A 20,804-nucleotide genomic window follows, 5' to 3' on the forward strand; every position below is an offset into this window, starting at 1 on the left:
ATTTCTTACAAGTGTTTATTTGATTTTAAATTTAGATTGTAAAAAATTATAAAATAATGTAGTTTTAAATGGAATATAAAACATTAAAAATTCCAAGCCCTATTCAAAGTGATGCCTAAGTCTTTCAAGTTCCTCTGTAAGATGCATTAAATCTGTTGGCTGGAATGGTCCACACGTCCACATCAGGCTTCTTATCCCCTTACCACACTTAATGGGTTGCCATAAGTCAAATGCCTGTCTTGGTTAGAGCAGGCTTTATTTTAAACCAACAAGCTGAGTGCACTATGGTTTCTCGTCGTATTATTTGCTTAAAGTGCAAAGAAATGTTTGCAATTAAGATAAAAAAAATTAATGTCAAAATATCTTTTCCAGGTGATTAATAAGCAGCAGGGCCAAGCCTTCACAGTCAACGACGAGAAGGTGTTCGAATCCTATCTCCAGTTCTGTGGCATTGGCTTGAGAAACGCACAACTTTATGAAAGATCCCAACTTGAAGTCAAGAGAAATCAGGTAAGGTTTGGCAGTCCGTTCAAAAAAGATATATTTAATTGTTGGATGATTAAGCTTATAATAGAATTGTATATTTACGTCCTGACCATTAGGTATAAAATATATTCTTATTTGTTATTGTTGCTGTAAACATGATGTTAGAAGCTTGAATACATTCTTTTTATGTTTATAACCCATGGAAATGGCTGCTTGTGTTTCTCCATGTACACCCCACAAAACAAACACCCTGTTTCTTGTTCTCTGTGTTAGTGTATAAAATGGGTCCCTACAATACTTGAGGAACTCTTCATGAAAAAGAAACTTTCATCATTTTTATAGACCCTTCAGCTATTAATGACACGTGACAAAGAAACCCATCTTTTCTTGGACAGAGTCCAGGGGTTCATACCAGGCCCCCTCCTCTCTTAAACACCTTACCATTTGCCCTACGATGGGCCCATGTTATCTTGGCCAGCTTAATCTAGACCAACCCAACCAGAAAGAATTATGACACTTACGAAGTTAATAAGATTACCACAAAAGTCATAAGGCCATAATGTGACAAATATTATGGTAATTGAGTGGTTTTTTGAGATATTCGTGTTGTATTGGGACTGATTTACTGGTACATCATATTCAGCTGTAATTTCCCCAGGTACATATACATTGCATTTAGACATGAAAGTTTTGAAGGTACAATAACTATCTTCATCCGGATTTTGTCATGTAGGGTACATTAGCATTTTTGGCATTGGTGTTTAATGGAATTTTAAGAGACTCAATTCACTTAAGGATACATTTAAGATATATAGAATTTTAAAGGGTCAGATAAGATTACTCAACTATATTTATTTGGGATTTTACTATTAGTCAAGAATGCTTTAAATTCATTAGTGCTGTATAAATTTTTGTCGATTTATACATGTATTTCATCACAATGTCATTTCAGTGTAGGTTTATGAAACAACTTCCTTCGTCAACATTGTGTTTGTATGACCTCTTTAACTGATAAGTTATATGTATAGGAACTCAAGTCATGGACATTGACAGATGACTCTGGACACATTTCAGTACTTTTCATACATTCCTCAGGGCCATGGTGACCCTGGGTTATTCATAAAGAGAACAGACAGGAAGTACTTCAAATTGAGAACCCCTTTCACCATTAGAATTGTCCTTGTATTTTCATTATTGTAATATATGTTGTTCCAGTGAAAAGTTTCATGTTTTCCCATTAATGTTTCCTTCCCTCCCTGTTAAACTGTCTTGTCTCTCATTGAAATGACTCCAGTTCTTTCAGTTAAAATGTTTTCTGTTTTGGTCCATCAGACTGTTTCATGGTCCCATTAAAATATTTAACATTTTCCTAGTTAAAGTGTTCCTTGTTCTTTGAGTATAAATATTTCCTTATTCTCCCAATTAAAATGTTTCATTTCTCCTGCAGGTGCTACTTGATCTTGCCCGGATCATCTTTGAAGAACAGAGCACCATCGAACAAATGGTGTACCGTATCATGACCCATACACAGTCACTTCTCCAATGTCATGAGAGAGAGAGAGAGAGAGAAGAGAGTCCAAGAGAGTCAGAGAGAGAGAGAGAGAGAGAGAGAGAGAGAGAGAGACTCAGGGATGTTAGATCACCTGTGTATTATTTTTGTGTAGGGGGTTAGTGCCATCAGTGCACCTCACGCGGTGCACTGTAGGCATTACTTAAGGTTCTTTGCAGCGTCCCTTCAGCCCCTAGCTGCAACCCCTTTCATTTCTTTTACTGTACCTCCACTCATGTCCTCTTTCTTCCATCTTACTGTCCACCCTTTCCTGACAATTGTTTCATACTGCAACTGCAAAGTTTTCCTCCTGATACATCTTTTAAGCCTCTTTTACCCTCAATTTTCCTTTCAGCACTGAATGACCTCATAGGACCCAGCACTTGGCATCAGGCTGTGCATTAAGCAGTTTCAAATGCAAATTAAAGTTCATTATATAAACCTCTCTGTTATATACTTTCAACTCCGAAACATTGTTCTGAAGCGTATGTGTTTGAATAATCAAGCATCAGAATCACTGGTTTTTTTATTTTTTTAATACGTACATCTTTTCCTATAGATCCTCCTCGTGCACGAGGCATCTCAGGGAACATTTTCACGTGTATTTGACCTGGAGGTTAAGGACCTGGAAGGAGAAGATGCAGAGAGTCGCACTAGTCCCTTTGAGTCGCGTTTCCCCATCAACATTGGGATCACTGGGCATGTAGCTATGACTGGAGAGGTGAGATATTTGCTGCATGTACAGTATGTAAAAGCACAAAGTCATTTGGAATCAAATGGATAGGCTTTAGGATCCAGAGATGCCCTCTTAAAAACCAGAATTGCTGGTACCAAGCAGCATTAAAATGTTTCAACCTTGCAGCAATTAATCCCAGACATACTACCATCTAGAACCAGAGATTTCTCAACATTGAGTTTGGGATGAGAAAAAAATGATTTTTTGTATGTTGAGGGAATGTAGATCAGTACAAATAACCAAATTATTTTATGCTTATAAGAATTAAGTTTATCTTGTATATTGATTTAGTCTCCAATTTCAGCAGTTCAGTGTCCAAAATAGAAAAAAACTGAAGCACCTGTAGATGATTTGAAATGAACCTTACTGAGAAAGTAGTTTGGGAATTTTAGAGTAGTCATTCCAACCACTGATGGGTTGAACATTTTTGTATTTTTAGTGCTTGGTAACCTGTAGATTTTTTTCTTATTTAGATGAAACTGACAACTTATACCCTAGGCCTGGGTATAATTCAGGCTCTTAGTGGACTGGTGAGTAGTTTAGATAGATATTGAATTGAAAACACTTCTTGGCAATGTGTAGAATATAAATGACATCTTTCATTTTAGGAAATACAGTAAATCATGCTAAAGATTCGGGCAAGTTTAAATATTATAAACCAAGATTTTATGCTTGAAAGTATTTTTTGGAAGTTAGGAAAAATTATACAAAATTTTATTTTATATTCAAATTACTGTACAAGGGCATTGTTTAACAAGTTTTATCATCATCAGTCCTCTAAAGCATTTACAGGCGTTAATATATCCACATAATTCCAGACTGTTTGCATCGTGGATGCCTACGAAGATTCCAAGTTTGATCCGTCAGTGGATGAATTCACAAATTTCCGCCACAAATCGATTTTGTGTATGCCTATCAAGAACACAGCAGGGAAAATAGTCGGTGTGGTGCAACTCATCAATAAGTTCGATAACCTACCTTTCACGAAAAATGACGAGAACTTCCTGGAGGCATTTGCAATCTTCTGTGGCATGGGTATCCACAATACACACATGTAAGTATTTATTGCAGGTTGTTGCAGATTTCAGAGCCCTGCCCAACCTGCATATATGTAGTACAGTTATCAGATACTCTATCAGCTAATATGTGTTGGTCTTTGGATGAAACACATTTTTACACTTGGATGAAACACATTTTTACACTTGGATGAAACACATTTTTATGCTTGTCTTCTCCAGTATATTTTGAGTAGCTATAATGGCAATGGAAATTGATTTTCTCAATCTTCACAGGTATGAAAAGGCTGTGATTGCGATGGCAAAACAAAAAGTGACTCTCGAAGTGTTGAGTTATCATGCCACGGCACCAAGAGAAGATGCATTTAAACTCATGGTGAGTGTATTTGTTTTGACAGTTTAGTGTATTGCATTTTGTTAGGTTTTTATACACTGTTCAACAAGGAAAGGATATCTATTCAAATTTTTTTAATACAATATCCTTCACTTGTTAATTTAGAAGTACCTAACTGATATTGTAAAATGAAATTACTGTGACCTCTAATTTTGAAATACATGGTAGTAATTATTGCACTTGTTGACATAATATGCATACTGTATATTCATTGTAAAATTTTTGTCATAAAAGCTTCTCTTCAGGTAAAATGTATTATGAGGACCTAATTCTTAAGTTTTTTTTTTTTTTCAGATTTTAATGTTTTGAGAATTGCTTTGTAAATATTACAAAACATTAAGGAAATTAGCAATGTTTTCTGCGTCCTTTCCTTAGAAACCTGGATAGGAATTACTATATACTGCGCTACCATTTCCTTTTTTCTCCCCCACAGAAAGCAAAGGTTCCTTCAGCGCAAGCGCTCAAATTGTACGACTTCAAATTTGATGACTTCAGTCTAGATGATGATGGAAGTTTGAAGGTACGGAAGAGTTTTCGCTCTCAATGAGTTTCTTTAGATTTCAATAGTCATTTGATATACGAAGATTCATCATTTAGGCCTTGTTTTATTGCACTGTCAGTACTCTATTATTAATGGAAGTAATTCTTAGTTTCAGAAAAAGTTTTTCACCAAATACCTGTAGATAATAATGGGTTTGGGTTATGAGATGGGAGGGGGTAATGATAATGAATGAATTAATTGGTAAATTGCTTTTCCTGTGTGGATTATTGGAGACTGGTCAGTGACTTTAATTATGCTTAACATTTGACTAGGTAACTGTTTAATTATCACCAAACTTAATTTTTAAGACATGAAATGTTAGGTACTATAAGAATTTACATGTTGAAAAGGCACATATAGTATGTACCATTGATAAAAGAAAAATGAAAAAAAATTTATTACAATCACATCAGCTTTCAGTTCAGTAAATAAATTCCTCGCAGTTGCTTTAACAAGTATTGTTTGTTTTCCCAGGCTTGCTTGAGAATGTTCTTAGACTTGGACCTCATTGGGAGGTTCCACATCGAGTATGAAGTATTGTGTAGATGGCTGCTTAGCGTTAAGAAAAATTATCGTAACGTTACATACCATAACTGGCGCCATGCTTTCAATGTTGCACAGATGATGTTCGCCATAATCACAGTAAGTAGAGTCTAGTAGTATACTTTTAGTTTTTACATCGTGTGAAAATGATTGAGAATTGTACCATATTCAGCTTCTGAATACTTTTGCAGTACGCTATACTTTAGTATTGCTTTCAGTCCAGAGTGAGATTTAGTGTGAAGTTGGTGCTAAATGTATGGAAACTTGTTTTCCGTAATGTCCGAATTCTCTTGTAATACGGTGTCTTCCTTATCTTGCAGACAACACAATGGTGGAAAATTCTGGGAGAACTGGAATGCTTAGCCCTATTAGTGGCATGTTTGTGTCACGACTTAGACCACCGAGGAACAAATAATTCCTTCCAGATAAAGTAAGCAAAAAGGAATGTGTTTTTTTGGGTAATTTAACATCCCTCACGATTCATTATTACAGTTTGAAGCATTTTTCTCCAGTGTAGTGCTTGCATTTCAGAGCTCATATAATTCTTGGTACAAGATTTTTATTTGTAAGTACAGTACATACTTTTACAATAAAGTTTCATTCGTTTTTGAATTACTGTATTCAGTTTGGCAGTGTCAGTCTACTTTACTTATGAATTAACATAGTGTTTATTCGGTGGTTTAACAAGATTATCATTGTACAATTGCAGAGCCTCGTCTCCCCTTGCCCAGCTCTACACCACCTCCACCATGGAGCACCACCATTTTGATCAGTGCGTGATGATCCTTAACTCAGCGGGTAATCAGATCCTAAGTAACTGTACTCCTGATGAATATTCCAGAGTTATAAATGTTTTAGAAGATGCCATCTTGGCCACTGATTTGGCTGTTTATTTCAGGTAGGTGTGTTTTAGTTATTGTAATTTTTTTTTGTCATTAACATGTTTATACTATGGGATTTTCCTTTTAGACTTTAAAGGCTTAACAAGTTTCCTGTGCTCTCTTCCGTCTTGTGCAGTTTTGTTTGCATTCCCAGCTGGTCCAAGTCGTCTTTCCTTTATCCACGATTGTTTGGGCATTTATGTACTTTCATCCTGCCATTGTACCATCACATCTGCTACCTGCTGGCTGGTTATTCCTCCTCTCATCATTACATCCCCAAATTACTGTTGTCAATCTTTGAGCTCTCACACTGCAATAACCTTAATGTTGATTATTTTATTATATATAAAGCTATAGTAGTATATTACCTGAATAAATAGGTTTCAATTTCATAATCAATCAATCATAATCAACCAGTAATAAGTGGGTAATATCTAATAGTGTAATCATTAACATAGTAGTGAAATGACAAGAAGGTCATGGGTTCACTGTCTAATAGTGTTTTCTGATTGTTTTAGTACAGAGTCCCTACATAAATTTTGATTCATGATTAAATTTTAGACTTGAAAAGTCAGGGAAAATAGTAGTAAAATGGAGCAGTCAGAATTTTACAAATGTCATTTTAACATACTAAAAAGAGGTACTGTTTTAGCATGATTTCAGAGTACAAACCAGATGAACACTGTAATAAAAGTAATATTACTTTTCCCACACTCAGAAAGCGAGGTAGCTTCTTCAATTTGATAAATTCACAGCAAAATGACTTTGGAAAAGAAGAGCAGAGAGAACAATTACGAGGTATGATGATGACTATATGTGATGTTGCTGCTATCACAAAACCTTGGCCAATTCAAAAGCAGGTATGTGCACAATGTTTTTAATACACTTTATTGCATGGTGTATTTATACATTACATGGTCTTTTATATTTACACGAGATTTTTAAATTTTCTGCGATTGCCTTATCATCTGTTTAGTTTTTAAAAAATAAATCCTTTATTTTGCAGGTTGCGGAACTTGTAGCAGGAGAGTTCTTTGAACAGGGTGACATTGAAAAGCAAGAACTAAAAATTACTCCAATAGTAAGTTTTGCTTTAAAGCTTGAGGTTTGTTAGAAAAAAATGCAATCATTTTTATATTTTATTGGCTATATATTGTGAGTGTTATAAAAACAAACTATTGTGGATACTACGATAAGATATTTTGTTACAGGACATGATGAACAGAGAAAAGAAGGACAAATTGCCTATGATGCAAGTTGGTTTCATTGATTCCATATGTTTACCTGTGTATGAGGTAAGAAACACCATTGTGCATTAACATATTTATAGTATTGGTTCTAAATATATTACTTTAAGACTCGATTAGTATAATGTTTTTGAGAGAACTTGGTGCATATTAGGTTATGTCTCTCTGCAGAACCAGTTACTTAAAAGATAGAAGAAAGAGCAAATTATCATGACACTGCTTTGGAGAATACCATAATCAAAATGTGTTTTCATTTATCATTTCTAAGTCAACTAAATATTTCAGTATAAAGTCTGTACACCATTTCCTTTTTCACCTGGGCTAGTATTAAAGTAGACCAACACTCTCTATGTAACAGGTTAAACCCAGTTTCAAATCACAGTGGCTATTTCCATTCAACTTTGATGAGGTTGAGGCAAAACCTGAAGGACAGTTTCAAATCACAGTGAAAACTATTTCCATTCAGACCTTTGACAAGAAGACCTTCAGCAGCAGCAAGGATTCTGATGACAAGAATTTCGAAACATCAACAGTAACTACAGCAACATATCAGAATTCAGGTGTCAGTAAGAAGACAACTTGTCACAACGTACCATCATCCTAACAGAAGTGTTATATTACTTTAAAAGCCTGATACTTTATGACAACACATTGCAACGGTTTGCTCTTTCAAAGGCAATATTCATCTGATGACCTTTTCAACAACAAATTGTTACTGTAATTGAAACAACAACAGTAACTACATTACAGAACATATCAAAATTCACTGGTGTCAAAAGACTTGTCAAGACAACTGATCAGAATTGTCAATCGTACTGGAACGTGTGCTTGACACTGACGGCAGAAGGAAGACAACAATTCAAACTCCTAACAGGAAGTGTTATATTGGCCTGGTGTAAAAAGAAATCAGTATTATGCTAGGGGTTAATTTCTGATAACACATTGCAGGGAGATTTTTGCTCTTTCAACATTGGAATGCCTGAGCAACTCAAAATATTCATCAATGAAAAGAGCTATCATCAATTTTCCAACCTGGATTCTGAAAGAAATGTTAAAGACAATTGAGGAACCACATTGCTGAAAGTCATTGCAGGAACCTGTTTGAGTCCTGTCGCCAGAAGTCATAATCCCACCAAAAAAAAAAAGACCACATAACATTCTCAAGAAGTTTAGCAGTGACAGATTATCTTCGGTCTGTTAAGGGTCAAATTAATTATGGTTCTTTCCCATTCGCCCCTTTTTATGGGAATCTGAGCTTGTTGCATGGCTGTCCCAGGTAGTTGAGGAAACAACACAAGTAGACCCAAACACTTTACATCATATTTCTTGAGAGTCGAGACTCGTCTAGGATGTCATGACAGTGACAGCAGGAACATAGTTCACTTTTGTCTCCCACGTTTGGTTTGTCACTGCAAAATCAGAAGATCGGACACATCATAGTGGCATTCATTAGTTCACACTTCCAGTTGCTAATGCAGCACTGGGTATGCTTCAAAATGACAGGTCAAACAGGAAAAGTGTTGATTTTTAGAGACTGTTGTCAACATTCTCAGGACTCCTATAGCTATGCTGACTTCAGGTATCAGCAGGAAGACGACAGATAAAAGGGGACACCATGAACACCAGCAGATTTTGTATCAGCTTGATGTAAGAAATCTAATGATTCAGGAAGAACATACAGCATTCTCCTGCTGCTACAACACCGGTGTTCAGTGGTACCCATAAACAGACCATCCATCGTCAGTTGAAAGCAGCACTCCTGCATCCCTTTAGAACACAGGAACATTGTGAGCAATCAGACAACCACATGTGCAAAGCAATACGGTTCATTGGCAAACCATTACAGCACAGAGGCTCTCGATCGTGGCGAGGTGTCAAAGGAAACTGTAGCTCAGAAGCCAGCCACCACAGCACCAGTACATAAGGGACTAGTTACAGGATAGATTCTAAATCAGACATATCAGGATATCTTTCACTAACAGTACAACAGTGATACGCATTCTACACTGGGATATCGTGCGTGAAGATAATTATGCTCACCACCGACAATGATGTCTCGCATGGTAGAAAGGTAAAATTGTTCTGTTAGTAAAAGATATCCTAACGTCCCTGATTTTATAGATTTTGTGACTATTTATTCCCTTTGCCTTGGAGTTGTGATGGTTGGCTGCTGGGCTACAACTTCCTAGGATGTTGGGCCCATAATTTATGAGCCTCTGTGCTGTAATAGCTTGTCAATAAACCATAGCATTTTGTACAGGTGGTCATCTAATGCTTAAATTTTTCTTTTGCTGTTGATATGCAGATTGGCTACTTTCAACTGATGATTTATGATATGTCTATGAGTATCACTGAGTTCCAATATGGTGGAACAGCAGGCCAATGATTTATGATCTATCAGAATCACTTTACTTTCTTCCATAAGGCTGATAAAAGATCTACTGACATTTGAGATCCTATCTACCTGTTATCTTAACTCACACTTAAATTCTGCAATACTGGAGTAATGAAAATGATGTTGCCAGTAACAGGCGCTCTTCCTGCTTGCTTAACTGACCATTCTGAATCCTGCCCAGAGCTGTAAAATTAGCAAATTGTTGTTAAAATATTGCAATGCCCTGTGTTTTGGGTAAATATATCCTGCTGAAGTAGCCTGTAAGTCATCAGCTTCTCTTCTCAAGCTGTTTACTTCTTCTAAGACCCAAGGTAAATGATCTTCCAGTTTGGTCTTGTACATCAGGTAGGCTATTAGAGATGGTGAAGCAGAGCTGGGAGGACCTGCAAAGAAAGGTATTCTGTAATCCTTCTGAAGAACTTGACTTCCCATGTATCCACTTTGACTGCACACACCCCTTCATAAGTGGGTGTTTGGTATGGGCCAGTTAAATCTTGCCTTTTTACTCCAGCTCCAGATTTAAACATACATGGGACAGCCCCTCTAAGGATCTAGGTATTTTGAAGAATGGTATTAATTTAATGTAACATTTTGAAAGGGATTCTGGGGTTTTATTACAATGATTTTTTGTTGTGGGTTTAACAGCTCTTCTCATACAATTTTGACCAGTGGCAATAGTCTCTCCTGTTGCTTCAAACAGTAGATTTTAGTCCATGGTTGTGGCTGGGGCTGGGCTGTTGTAGTGCAGTTGAATAAGCAAGCAAGCAACTATTTTTCCGGGACTACATCAAAGCTGGAAGGTTGATTACTTATGTAGTTGGGTCAGCTAGCCAAGAACTACGGATTTGATTCACTTGTTGAAGGCTAATAATTACTGTTCAGCCGATGACACTGAAGTTTAGCCTGTATCACAAGGAAAGAGCATAACAGGAAATACGTGTGGCAACTCGTGTGCCTTCATCAGGTGCTTTACTGTTGTCGTTTGCATTTGTTTTCAGTTTCTGTAATCCAAGACACGGGTAAATCAATGCTGTGTTGTCTGCAATCTCACTCATAATATCTGCAGTGGAAAAGTTTTCAGTGCCAGTTTTAGTGTGGCTGGGGCCAAGTTTCCTTGGCCTTTTTATCCAGTCATGTACTCAAGTAAAAGTCACTGTGTTTACTAACCATTCAAGGATAACTGTAATCATGTTATCCAGATAATCCATCCTTGAATTCTTGTTCTTTCCTCTTGGGTGACTTCCATAATCTGAATATAATTTTCTCTCTAACTTTCCCTTCTATTTATAAGAGCAATGTTGAAAGGATGCCAATTCAGCAGACTGAGTTATGTGTTCTCTCCAAGATTTCAGTGTTAAGTTACCTGGAAATCCAAAACGGGGGTAAAAAGGTTTGTTTTATATTCTTTAAAAAACTGCTTTTTAATTCACCTAAATGGGGACAAACATCCCTCCGACAAAAAACAAAGAGCAAACTGGTTTTAGTATCTCATCAAAAATTGAATGTGAATAGTCCAGCTTCATGAACTGGAACTGCATCTAGGTTGAGCCTGACAAAATAACAACACCCAGGGACGCAAAAACTCAATACTGTACTGCATTAGATTCAACTCAATTATTTTTAACCGTTTGATAGCTACTTTAAATTCCCTCTACAGGGTAAAGTGAATATTTTTTTTTAAATTTGAATTTTACATTTAATTTCCTAAGATACTTGTTCAACTTCTTAAAACTTTTTTCTTGCTATATTTTCAGGCCTTTGCAAAACTGAGTCCAGAACTGAAAACTCTGTTAGAAGGCGTCGAAGATAACCGTCGTCATTGGCAGTCGTTGGTGGTAGACGAGACTATAAACAAGAATGCAACAGCAAATAACAACAATAACAACAACAACAATAATGATTCAAGTGCAAATAATGATGCTGGTTCTGATAAATAGTCAGTTGAGTATAATTATTAAAGTCTGAGAATAAACACTTACCGTTGCTTCTTACAGTGTTCATCTGGATACCAATCAAACTGACTCAAGTGAATTTTAATGCATCGTGGGATTCTGTAAATGAAGAAAAGCAGATTAAACTAAAATTTAGGAAATTATAATTGCTGTATTTATTAACAGCTAGTGAATTTCTGCCTCGGCAGTCCACATAGAAAAGAAAATATATTTTACGCAAATATATGTGCAAAGGTCTTTGAAAAGGCTAAAAAAAATGATAAAGGACAATAAAAAGTTCACAGTTTTTGTGCATGAAAATGTGTAGACAATATTGAATGGAAAAAGATTATTAGCCAATAAAACAATTTATTTTTGCTACAGAATGCAGTGCTGTTCATTTAGCTAATAAAGTGGACATTGCAATTCACCTTTCAATATCTGTTCTTTGACACGCCAGAACTTGACTTACATTGGCAGTGAAGAGGAACTTTTTGCAAAGGAAGTTTGTACCTTGTCCTTATCATGAGTAAACAAAATACCTGAAAGTGTATATATACACTAACAGTATATATATCATTTATATATGGGCATACTGTGCATGATCAGTAACTTTTACGAACAAGGAAAAGTACTGACACCTTTTAGCCTAATTGTAGTGAAGTTTTACACAGCTGGTTAATTCTGATCTTGCCATTTTTTATGTGCGCACACAAGATTGTAGAGAGGGAAGTGACTAAACACAATTATGTAATTAATTACGTTAAGACAAGGTGTATACATTTCATTGTAACCAAGAGTATTTGCAAACTGCATATACAGTACTATCACACTGCGGTGATATAAAATACTGCATGTGATGATATACTTTGCTATCAAAAATGTCCTAGTTTGTAACTGTTATATTTGTAAACTACTATATTTGTACTTACCAGTGTTTTTGGTATTTTCCATCTATTTATTTATTTGTGTTCTTTCAAAAATAGTACACTGTCATCAGTTCTGTTTATAGTTGTCAAGTTAATTTATAAATATCTTTACACACCTTACGTGAGAATAAATATTTGTGCTTCGCAGAGAGCTGGATCTTTGCTTATATTTCCTATTGACATGTCAGTGATCAGTACAATTTTCCGTAACGCACAGTTTGTGGGTTATAGGTTCTCATTTCAATACTGACGTGTTTTGTCATTTTTTTTCTTATAGAGAATGTGTCAAGGCTTTGTGTATAAAACAGCTTTATGTCTTTTTGCCATAAAGCTGTCTCTTTAGTACTATATATATATATATATATATACATATATATATATACTGCCTTAAAGCACAATGTCTTGAAAGCAGGTTTTTTAGGTTTTATGAAATTAGCCTCTGGGAATCTTAGCCATGAATAACGGATAATGCCTCATAAAAACAAAAGACCTCATGTTGTTAGATTCTATGTTTTTTTTTATTTGATAAATCTGTTTTCCATTTTTATGCCAACTGTTCCTGAATTAGGTAAACCTAGCAACCATAGCAAGGTTTGCGGAAATGACATCAAAATGTGATGGAATTATGTTTCAACCTGATAAGTTTCGTTGAAAGCACAGTGAGCAGTTTTTAACAACAAAAAATGATACTTGTGGTTTTAAATTTTTTCCTTTTAAACTGTTAAAATTTAACACATAGTAAAAAAATTTAGACAAAATGTGTAACGGAAAAATTTAGACAAAATGTGTAATGGAACAGTTGTGCTGTTTGTATTTTTAAGCAAACAAATATAGACATGATTTTATTTTTAATGTTCTCACCATTTAATTTACCTCAAAACATACTAGGTTCAAAATCTGAATACTAGATGAAGAGATTTTTCTTTTAGTCATATATTTATGTTTACCCCAAATCTTCTGTCAATATTTGTTTCCCAAAACCTTCTGTCTCGTGTGTCAGAAGTTCCTTCCATGGCTAAGATTACTTCAGTGAAGTCATGCCAACGTTCCAGACAGAAAGTGTGTCGTTCAAGATATTATGCCACAAAGGAATACACTACATCTATTCCTCAAGGTTGAGAGGGCTTGCATAGTTATATGATTACTACAATGTGATTTTTTTTATATATGGTTTTCATTCACTTGTTCCTTTTTTAACAAAACGAGCACCAGCCTCTTTTAACTTCTTTCAACAGGTGCTTGTCTGTTGCCTAACTCCATTTTAGTTTTTGCCATAACTGGGAAACATTATTGGGCCAAACTATTTGTGTATTAATTTTAAAGAGTAGATTACCTCTTGCACGTTAAAGATATGGATTATTTCAAAGATTTTGATTATTCAGCAAACTTGTGTACTGTACCACAGTGAAAAGACTAATATTTTTTTTCCAAAATATACTTTCATGAGCATACATTAAGGAAATCAGCATTAGTTGGCTTGTCAGTGTAGAGGCAAAATAAGAAATAAATGTTAGGATTAGCTTTCTTTCCATTTACTATAATACCTTTACGCACAAGTATGGAAAGTTAAATTGCTATTTTTATAGAATTTAATCTCAATATTTTTGGCTTCACAGCAACTTTTCGGAATGCACAGTAGATGGAAGAATATTCTTGCTAATAAAGAAACACTACACATGGTAACAGTAATACCCACACATCTGCATTTCTGTGATTAGGCATATCTTATGAATAACGTTATTCACTTAGGTATATGTATACAAATGTTAATAAAAAACCGTCAAATTATTTCTGGAATAACAGGAGCCATGCATAGTACAACTGCAAGGTGTAAGAGAAGGCACGTCTAAATTTGATTCCTTTTTCATTCCCACAAGTGTACTGCGTGTGTCCAAAGGCACATGTCAAAATGAGATTATTAATTTGTATTTATCCTAGTCATTATTTTGTAATCCTTCTTCATGTATTGACATGTAACCTGTGCAAGCTCAAAGCTTACGTAGTGCTGGATTTTACAGCATAAGAAAACTCACGGAATCACCAAGTGCAGCATGCATGACTCTGTTGTGTCTGTTGCGTGATCATTTCTGGCAATTACTGTAAAGTTCAGTTGTTTTATAGATGTTTAAAAATAAAACCCCTTCGGCATTCTTGTCGGAAACAAATCATCAGGCTTAAAGACTGTAGTTACTATTAAATATATGGAGATTTTCTTAGGCATTGCTGAAATTACAGTAATCTGTTGCACATGCCTTTGTTGGACCGTCATGAAATCATGAAATCCATCACAGTTCTCTTAACGTGTAAATTCCAGCTTTATTTGTAAATTAAAATATATATATCACAGTATTTATCATCTTTTGTATATATTCTGGAGCGTATACTGTAATTGGTTTCTGCCGACTTTTTCACAACAACAGGCACACGCTGTTGGTACATGTTCTTTATATGTTGTGAATCCTGCTGGTGTGTTCTAATGGAACTGTCATAGTGCATAATTTAAAGACACTTATAAGTGCACTTGAGTCCATATACAAGAAACTCGAACATTTAGAAGTATATCTGAAATAAAGTTTAAGTTCTGTACGTTTCGCATCTCAAACGTACCGTGAAATTTTAACAAGCCGGAAATTTATATCGTCATCAAGCGCATTTTTTCTTTATTTCTTTAAAATTAATCTTTCATTGTTTTTATTTTTTATACTTACTCATGTTTGCTTATAGGTGTCTAAAGCCAAGTTGCAGATGGTATGAGCTGCCAGTGGGTGGAAATGCCTCTGTGCATGAAATGACGCATTACATGTTTGTAAACATAATTGTAGACGATCACGGGTTTTACAGTGAACTAAATGTTATGCCATTGGAGCTGATGGATAGGAAATGGGACACTTTTTAGGAAAACATATTTAAAGCATATTCTCTGTGTTCATTGCAGATATTGTTCATTCTACTTGGAGATTGTATGGCCATGGAAAGTACAGTACTGTGTAAGTGTGTGTGTGTCCCATTTAATATCTTCAAATCTGAATTCAGTTGTAATAAGCTCCACAGGATGCCATTTTAGAGGCATCAAAGTATCAGGAATACCAATACTGTACTTGTTTACTTAACAGATTGTTTGTTAATTCTCCTTATGCATTGAGATGCAAATTTTCTTAATATATTTATATATACATATTACCATTTTTATTGGCTGCCTTAAGCAGCCAATTTTGAACAATGGTCTGTCTGAACCTGAAATTAATTTTTCAGAAACTGTACAAAATTTTTCCACTAGCTATTGTCGTTAAATTATTACAATTATTACAAAGACATAGCTTAGAAACCTTTCTACTGTATATTAATTTTTAATTAAACTGTGTGCAATAATCTTTCATGTGGCTTGGAAACCATTTTCTTATTTTTCTTCCAGACACTGTACAAGTAATCTGTTTTGTAAACACTCTTAGAAAGTGTTCACTAGGAAGTGTTCATTGTGTCTCTGGCCTTCAACTAAGCATGACTTATCTGTGTTTCAAAGTGCCATTTTCTACAGTAATCTCTTTACGAGTCAAAGCCATTATGACCAAGGTGGGCTAATAAACTATTCAAACTTTAAATAGTTTGTTTTCTTATTTGAATATCACCCGACTGTTTTTCTTTAAGTGGATATATATATTAGGTTACCTACTGACTAGTCCTGTTAAGCACTTTCCTTTTACAATCATCAAAACATTAATGTACCACATAGGCTACCATTATTCTGGCACAAAACATCCCTTAACCCTTGCATGACCATTTGTGCCCCACAAAGATAATGTTAGGTACTGGTAACTGTATGTTGGAGCTAATCGGAAAAGTAATGTTCACACATACACCACGTATCAATAAGAAGATCAATTTGTCTTTTGAACCTCACTGTAAAATTATCTTGGAAAAATCAGTTAAGAAACGTAGATTAATTCCAACCGTTCTCCTTGAAAATTTGGAATGAGAGAGTAGAAAGCTTTCTGATTGAAACAAGTAGCCAACTACCTAGATAAGTGAGAAATTAAGCAATTCAATCGAAATTTACACAAGTAGCTAAGAAAATATTGCTTACTGTAGCCATAACATGACTCTTTCTACAAAGAGGCAAACTACTACACAATCTCAAATTAAGAGATGTAAATTCACTCACCTTCTTGTTCCCTAGCTTTCTTCAAAATTCAATGACAGGTGTTAAGAACTGGCGTTGAGAACTGGCACTGTTGAAGGTGTTTGGTAATCCCCAGTTATGTGGCATAATTTTGATGCAAAAAAGTCGATTCTCTTCGCGTATTAGAATTACGGTCCTGAACAGAAAGAACGTAAATATAAATATCATTTGTGGTAAGCTTCATGCAAGAACTTAACTGTTAAACACGTAATTAACAAAAAAAAACTATTGAATTTTAACACTGACTACCGAAACATCCACCATAAGTAATGAAGTGTATTACTCTTTGTCAGTTAACTCAAATTATGCATACAAATATACACACACAATTCATATCATGACATAGCTTTTACTTATAACCAGCATGTGTGGGAAAATTTCCCTAACAAGATATCATGCCAAACAAATACTGATATAGCAGTGTCAATTTGATATTAGTGCATTAAAGAAAGCAATTTCCCTTATCAACTAATCAGGCAGCGCAATTCTTTTTGCAGTGGATAAATTGATAATCCACTTTCAATTGGCTACTTTTTATCACGACACCCAACCTGTGATCTCTTTGTCTGCCCTGCAAACCTCCCATAACAACAGAACCAAGTCAATGCCACAGACTTGGCGTCATTCGCTAATTGGGTACTTTTGACCTTGGCCAGTTTATTTCCGAAGTTCAGACAGCTGAAATACAACCTGTGACCTATATGCAGGGAAGGTCGAAGGCGAAACAAAGAAGCGATGTAGGAAAACCGGTTTTTTGACGTATCGTGTGGGCTCAAGAGAGATGAGGAGGAATGACTTGACTGCAGTGAATTACGGGGCCTTTAGCCCCGTCAAACTCGTGTGTGTGTGTGTGTGTGTGTGTGTGTGAGAGAGAGAGAGAGAGAGAGAGAGAGAGAGGGGGGGGTGCTTACGTGCAATATTTGATAGCAAATTTCCGTCACTCCCTCTCATACCAAGGTGAATGCAGTATACGTGCAATTTACTTAAATGGATTTCCTCGCATTCATATTCATATTATCCTACTGACGACTGGTTTATACTGAAGTCGTTCAACGGTTATTCATCATTGGAACTTTGCTGCTAAGCAATGATCAGTTTATGTTAAAAGTGATATGGAATCTATTTTTGATAACGAATAAGCAATGTGCACTTTAGTATCATGGCCTATTCAAGTTGTTGTACATCACATCCTTAAAAAACTTGTATTTCTTTGAAGAAAAATCTAGTTTTCGTTCAATAAGAAAATCTTGCTTCTTTTTGCATAAAACCTAATTATTCTTCAAAACATTTTTCTTTCAAGGTCTACTTTTCCTTAAACAGAGCCTCATTTATTCATACAAAAAATGTCTAAGTCAACTTTTACTTAAAATTTTATATTTTAATATGTATTACGAACCTTAATGACAAAGTTGTTGTACTGTTCTTGAAAATATAACTTCTGAAGATATTAACAGAAAACTAATTTTCCTGAAGAAAACAATCTCAATATTGTATTTTTTGCCGCGAGTTATGTTACATAATTATTTATTTACCTATTATATATTTAAATATCCATTATATAATATATAATCACCCATTTTATATCGGCGAATGTGATCACATTAGCACTGTCGCCATTCCGTATTAAGTAGGCCTATCTATCATATATGGGAAATTAATCTTAAATATTTAAAAGCTAACGATGACATAGTAATTAATATGTAACAGTTAAAAGACTGATTTGTGGCCAGTTTTAACAGATGAAAATCAATCAATCATTTTACGGTTACATATGATTAATTACCATAAGAGAAAGTGTAGTTTCTCTACCCTTGATAACTCATTTCACTTAACATCTTAATCGAAGTAATAAAGAAAACGGGTCATCGTCATATTAAAGAAAACGTACAATTCTTTCTGTAATGGCAAACTCAAACATTTCAACATTCTTCACTAATGTAAAACAATACTGTAGCTTTATTCTCTTAGAATTATTCTAAGAGAAAGATATAATGAAGTTTATGTTTATTATAAAAATGTGTGTACATAATGGGTTATTTTACAATTAACTTAACGTATTTACAGTAAATTACTGTAAATTTAGCTCGCCCTAAAATACAGCTTGGCTTCTTTTACGTGGAACCACCGCCATCAAAAGTAAGTCAAGCCATGGCAATTAGAGGAGCTGTTGCACCTTCAGCCTTGACAGTAATGTTCTCATGATCACCCATTCCATTTAAAATTGTGCCTTTTCTTTCAAGCGAGATTCTTAGCCTTTGGCTAAATAAATCTCCCACAAGACAATGGAAATACAAACCATTCGAGGGAAGTTTACTGGTACAACTTGGCCACGGGTGATTTGATGGGAACTACAAGTTAACCTCACTCTGCTCTTTTGACGAAGCCTTTGCAACTGCAGGTTGATCTTCTTGCAGTGAATCATGCACTTGGTAGCGACTAAGCCTTGGTGGTTCACATAAAGCAAGCTACCTCATTCCAAAATAAGCGAAAATTATTGAAGTAACCTCTTATATAGCTATCCCTCGGAAGGAAAGAAATGGCTAGCCACTGCCATGATTATTTTAAACCACTGAATCAAGGGCGAACTTCCACATATTCAGCCTTTTTATCTATCACCCAACTCTTGTGTTGTGTACATTCATTCAATGAAGCACTAGCATTGTCTCAGCAATAAATGAAATTATTAACATTCAGAAGATGAACCCTATTCATATGGAACAAGTCCACTGGGGTCATTGACTTGAAATTCAAGCTTCCAAAGAATATGTTGGTGTTCATTCGAAAAGGCATGTAATGATCTTAAGTTGACTCTGAGTCCTATAGTTTGACAAAGTGTGCATCTTAAATAGTAACCAGTCCAGTTATTTAAGAAACACAAAGGGTAAGTTGATTAAATCTCAAGTCTGCAAAAGAGGTGTCACACACTCACCAGTCAAGAAAACTCAAAACCCTAAAAATCTTAGTAATTAGATGCTTAGATACTCAGTTACGGATCTAACTGAAAGCTCAAAATACTGCTTCTTTCTAAGAGCACTTCCCAAATGCATTGCCAAAAATATTGCCTATGGGATATCAAGGATGGGTTGACCTTGTGGCAATTATGATAATAGATGGATGTAACCGTTAGGTCACTTACGAGATTAAACTGCCTACATGATTTAAACTCTACAAAAAATGGCAGGCCTCACAATATTTTGGGGGTACTATTCATGCAAGGACAGAGAAGTTCAACTTTTTGTTGGATGCAGGCTTAGCTAGAAACATTTTATGACCCTCCTAAGACACTGCTTACTTTCAAGCCCAAATGGTTGATACATGGAAGGGATTCAACTTAGCTCTCAAGGACATGTTTGAAGTTTGGAAGAGCCATTATATGGCATGAAAATGAAGGTTCCTCGTGAAAGCACTGAGGTGGGCCTGTCAATCTAGATTAAGACAGCCTTGTAATGGCACGGGCTCTTGCTCTTCAGCAGCCCTTAAAAGGTGGCCCATCGAAAAATCTACATCCAAATTCATGGCATCGCTCGTGATTACACCAAATTGAGGAAGAACCCTCAAATAGGACTCAGATGGAAAGCTCGATTTGCCGCATCACAAGAAGAGGAAATAGGACAGCCAGAGGTATCAGATTCCCGTGGGGCACTACTAGCGAAAGGAGCAGATGGGTTACAGTCAACTAAAACAAAAGAGGAGGTCGCATTAGAAAGAGGGAAACAGCTTTTTCCATCGGGACTGTCGAGATCCCTGGAAATGTTGGGGGACGAAATTTAATCCCACAGAAAGCTGTCAACCTTTCTCTTGAAAGAAGATACACCCACCTCTTGAAAGAGGATACACACCCACCTCTTGAAAGAGGATACACACACACCTCTTGAAAGAGGATAAACACACCCACCTCCTAAAAGAGGATACACACACACCTCTTGAAAGAGGATAAACATTCCCACCTCTTGAAAGAGGATAAACACACCCACCTCCT

The 20,804-nt window shown here is 35.6% G+C and overlaps 1 protein-coding gene and 1 long non-coding RNA gene across 4 annotated transcripts in view; one reads left to right on the forward strand and one right to left on the reverse strand.

Annotated features, from left to right (window-relative positions):
• The window catches only part of LOC136855909 (dual 3',5'-cyclic-AMP and -GMP phosphodiesterase 11-like), a 64,465-nt gene extending 48,218 nt beyond the window's left edge, over positions 1–16,247 (forward strand). Inside the window, 13 exon segments of the mRNA XM_067133362.1 lie at positions 373–510; positions 1,934–2,042; positions 2,590–2,756; positions 3,590–3,825; positions 4,064–4,163; positions 4,615–4,701; positions 5,197–5,364; positions 5,586–5,695; positions 5,975–6,163; positions 6,865–7,006; positions 7,153–7,227; positions 7,358–7,441; positions 11,543–16,247. Coding sequence (XP_066989463.1) covers positions 373–510; positions 1,934–2,042; positions 2,590–2,756; positions 3,590–3,825; positions 4,064–4,163; positions 4,615–4,701; positions 5,197–5,364; positions 5,586–5,695; positions 5,975–6,163; positions 6,865–7,006; positions 7,153–7,227; positions 7,358–7,441; positions 11,543–11,725 — 1,788 coding nt within the window. The 3' untranslated portion in view covers positions 11,726–16,247.
• LOC136855910 (uncharacterized) overlaps positions 8,534–20,804 on the reverse strand; it is a 44,051-nt gene continuing 31,780 nt past the window's right edge. For 2 of the 3 annotated variants that reach the window (XR_010858171.1, XR_010858173.1), the window contains exons 2-4: positions 16,808–16,961; positions 11,768–11,839; positions 10,193–11,151 (exon numbers count right to left, since the gene is read on the reverse strand). This is a non-coding gene — a long non-coding RNA (uncharacterized lncRNA). Of the gene's footprint in view, positions 10,172–10,192; positions 11,152–11,767; positions 11,840–16,807; positions 16,962–20,804 lie in introns of those variants that run through there. The other variant, XR_010858172.1, reaches the window with a different exon arrangement.

Source organism: Macrobrachium rosenbergii, chromosome 33 (genome assembly GCF_040412425.1).
Source record: "Macrobrachium rosenbergii isolate ZJJX-2024 chromosome 33, ASM4041242v1, whole genome shotgun sequence".
NCBI classification, from domain to species: Eukaryota; Metazoa; Arthropoda; class Malacostraca; order Decapoda; family Palaemonidae; genus Macrobrachium; species Macrobrachium rosenbergii.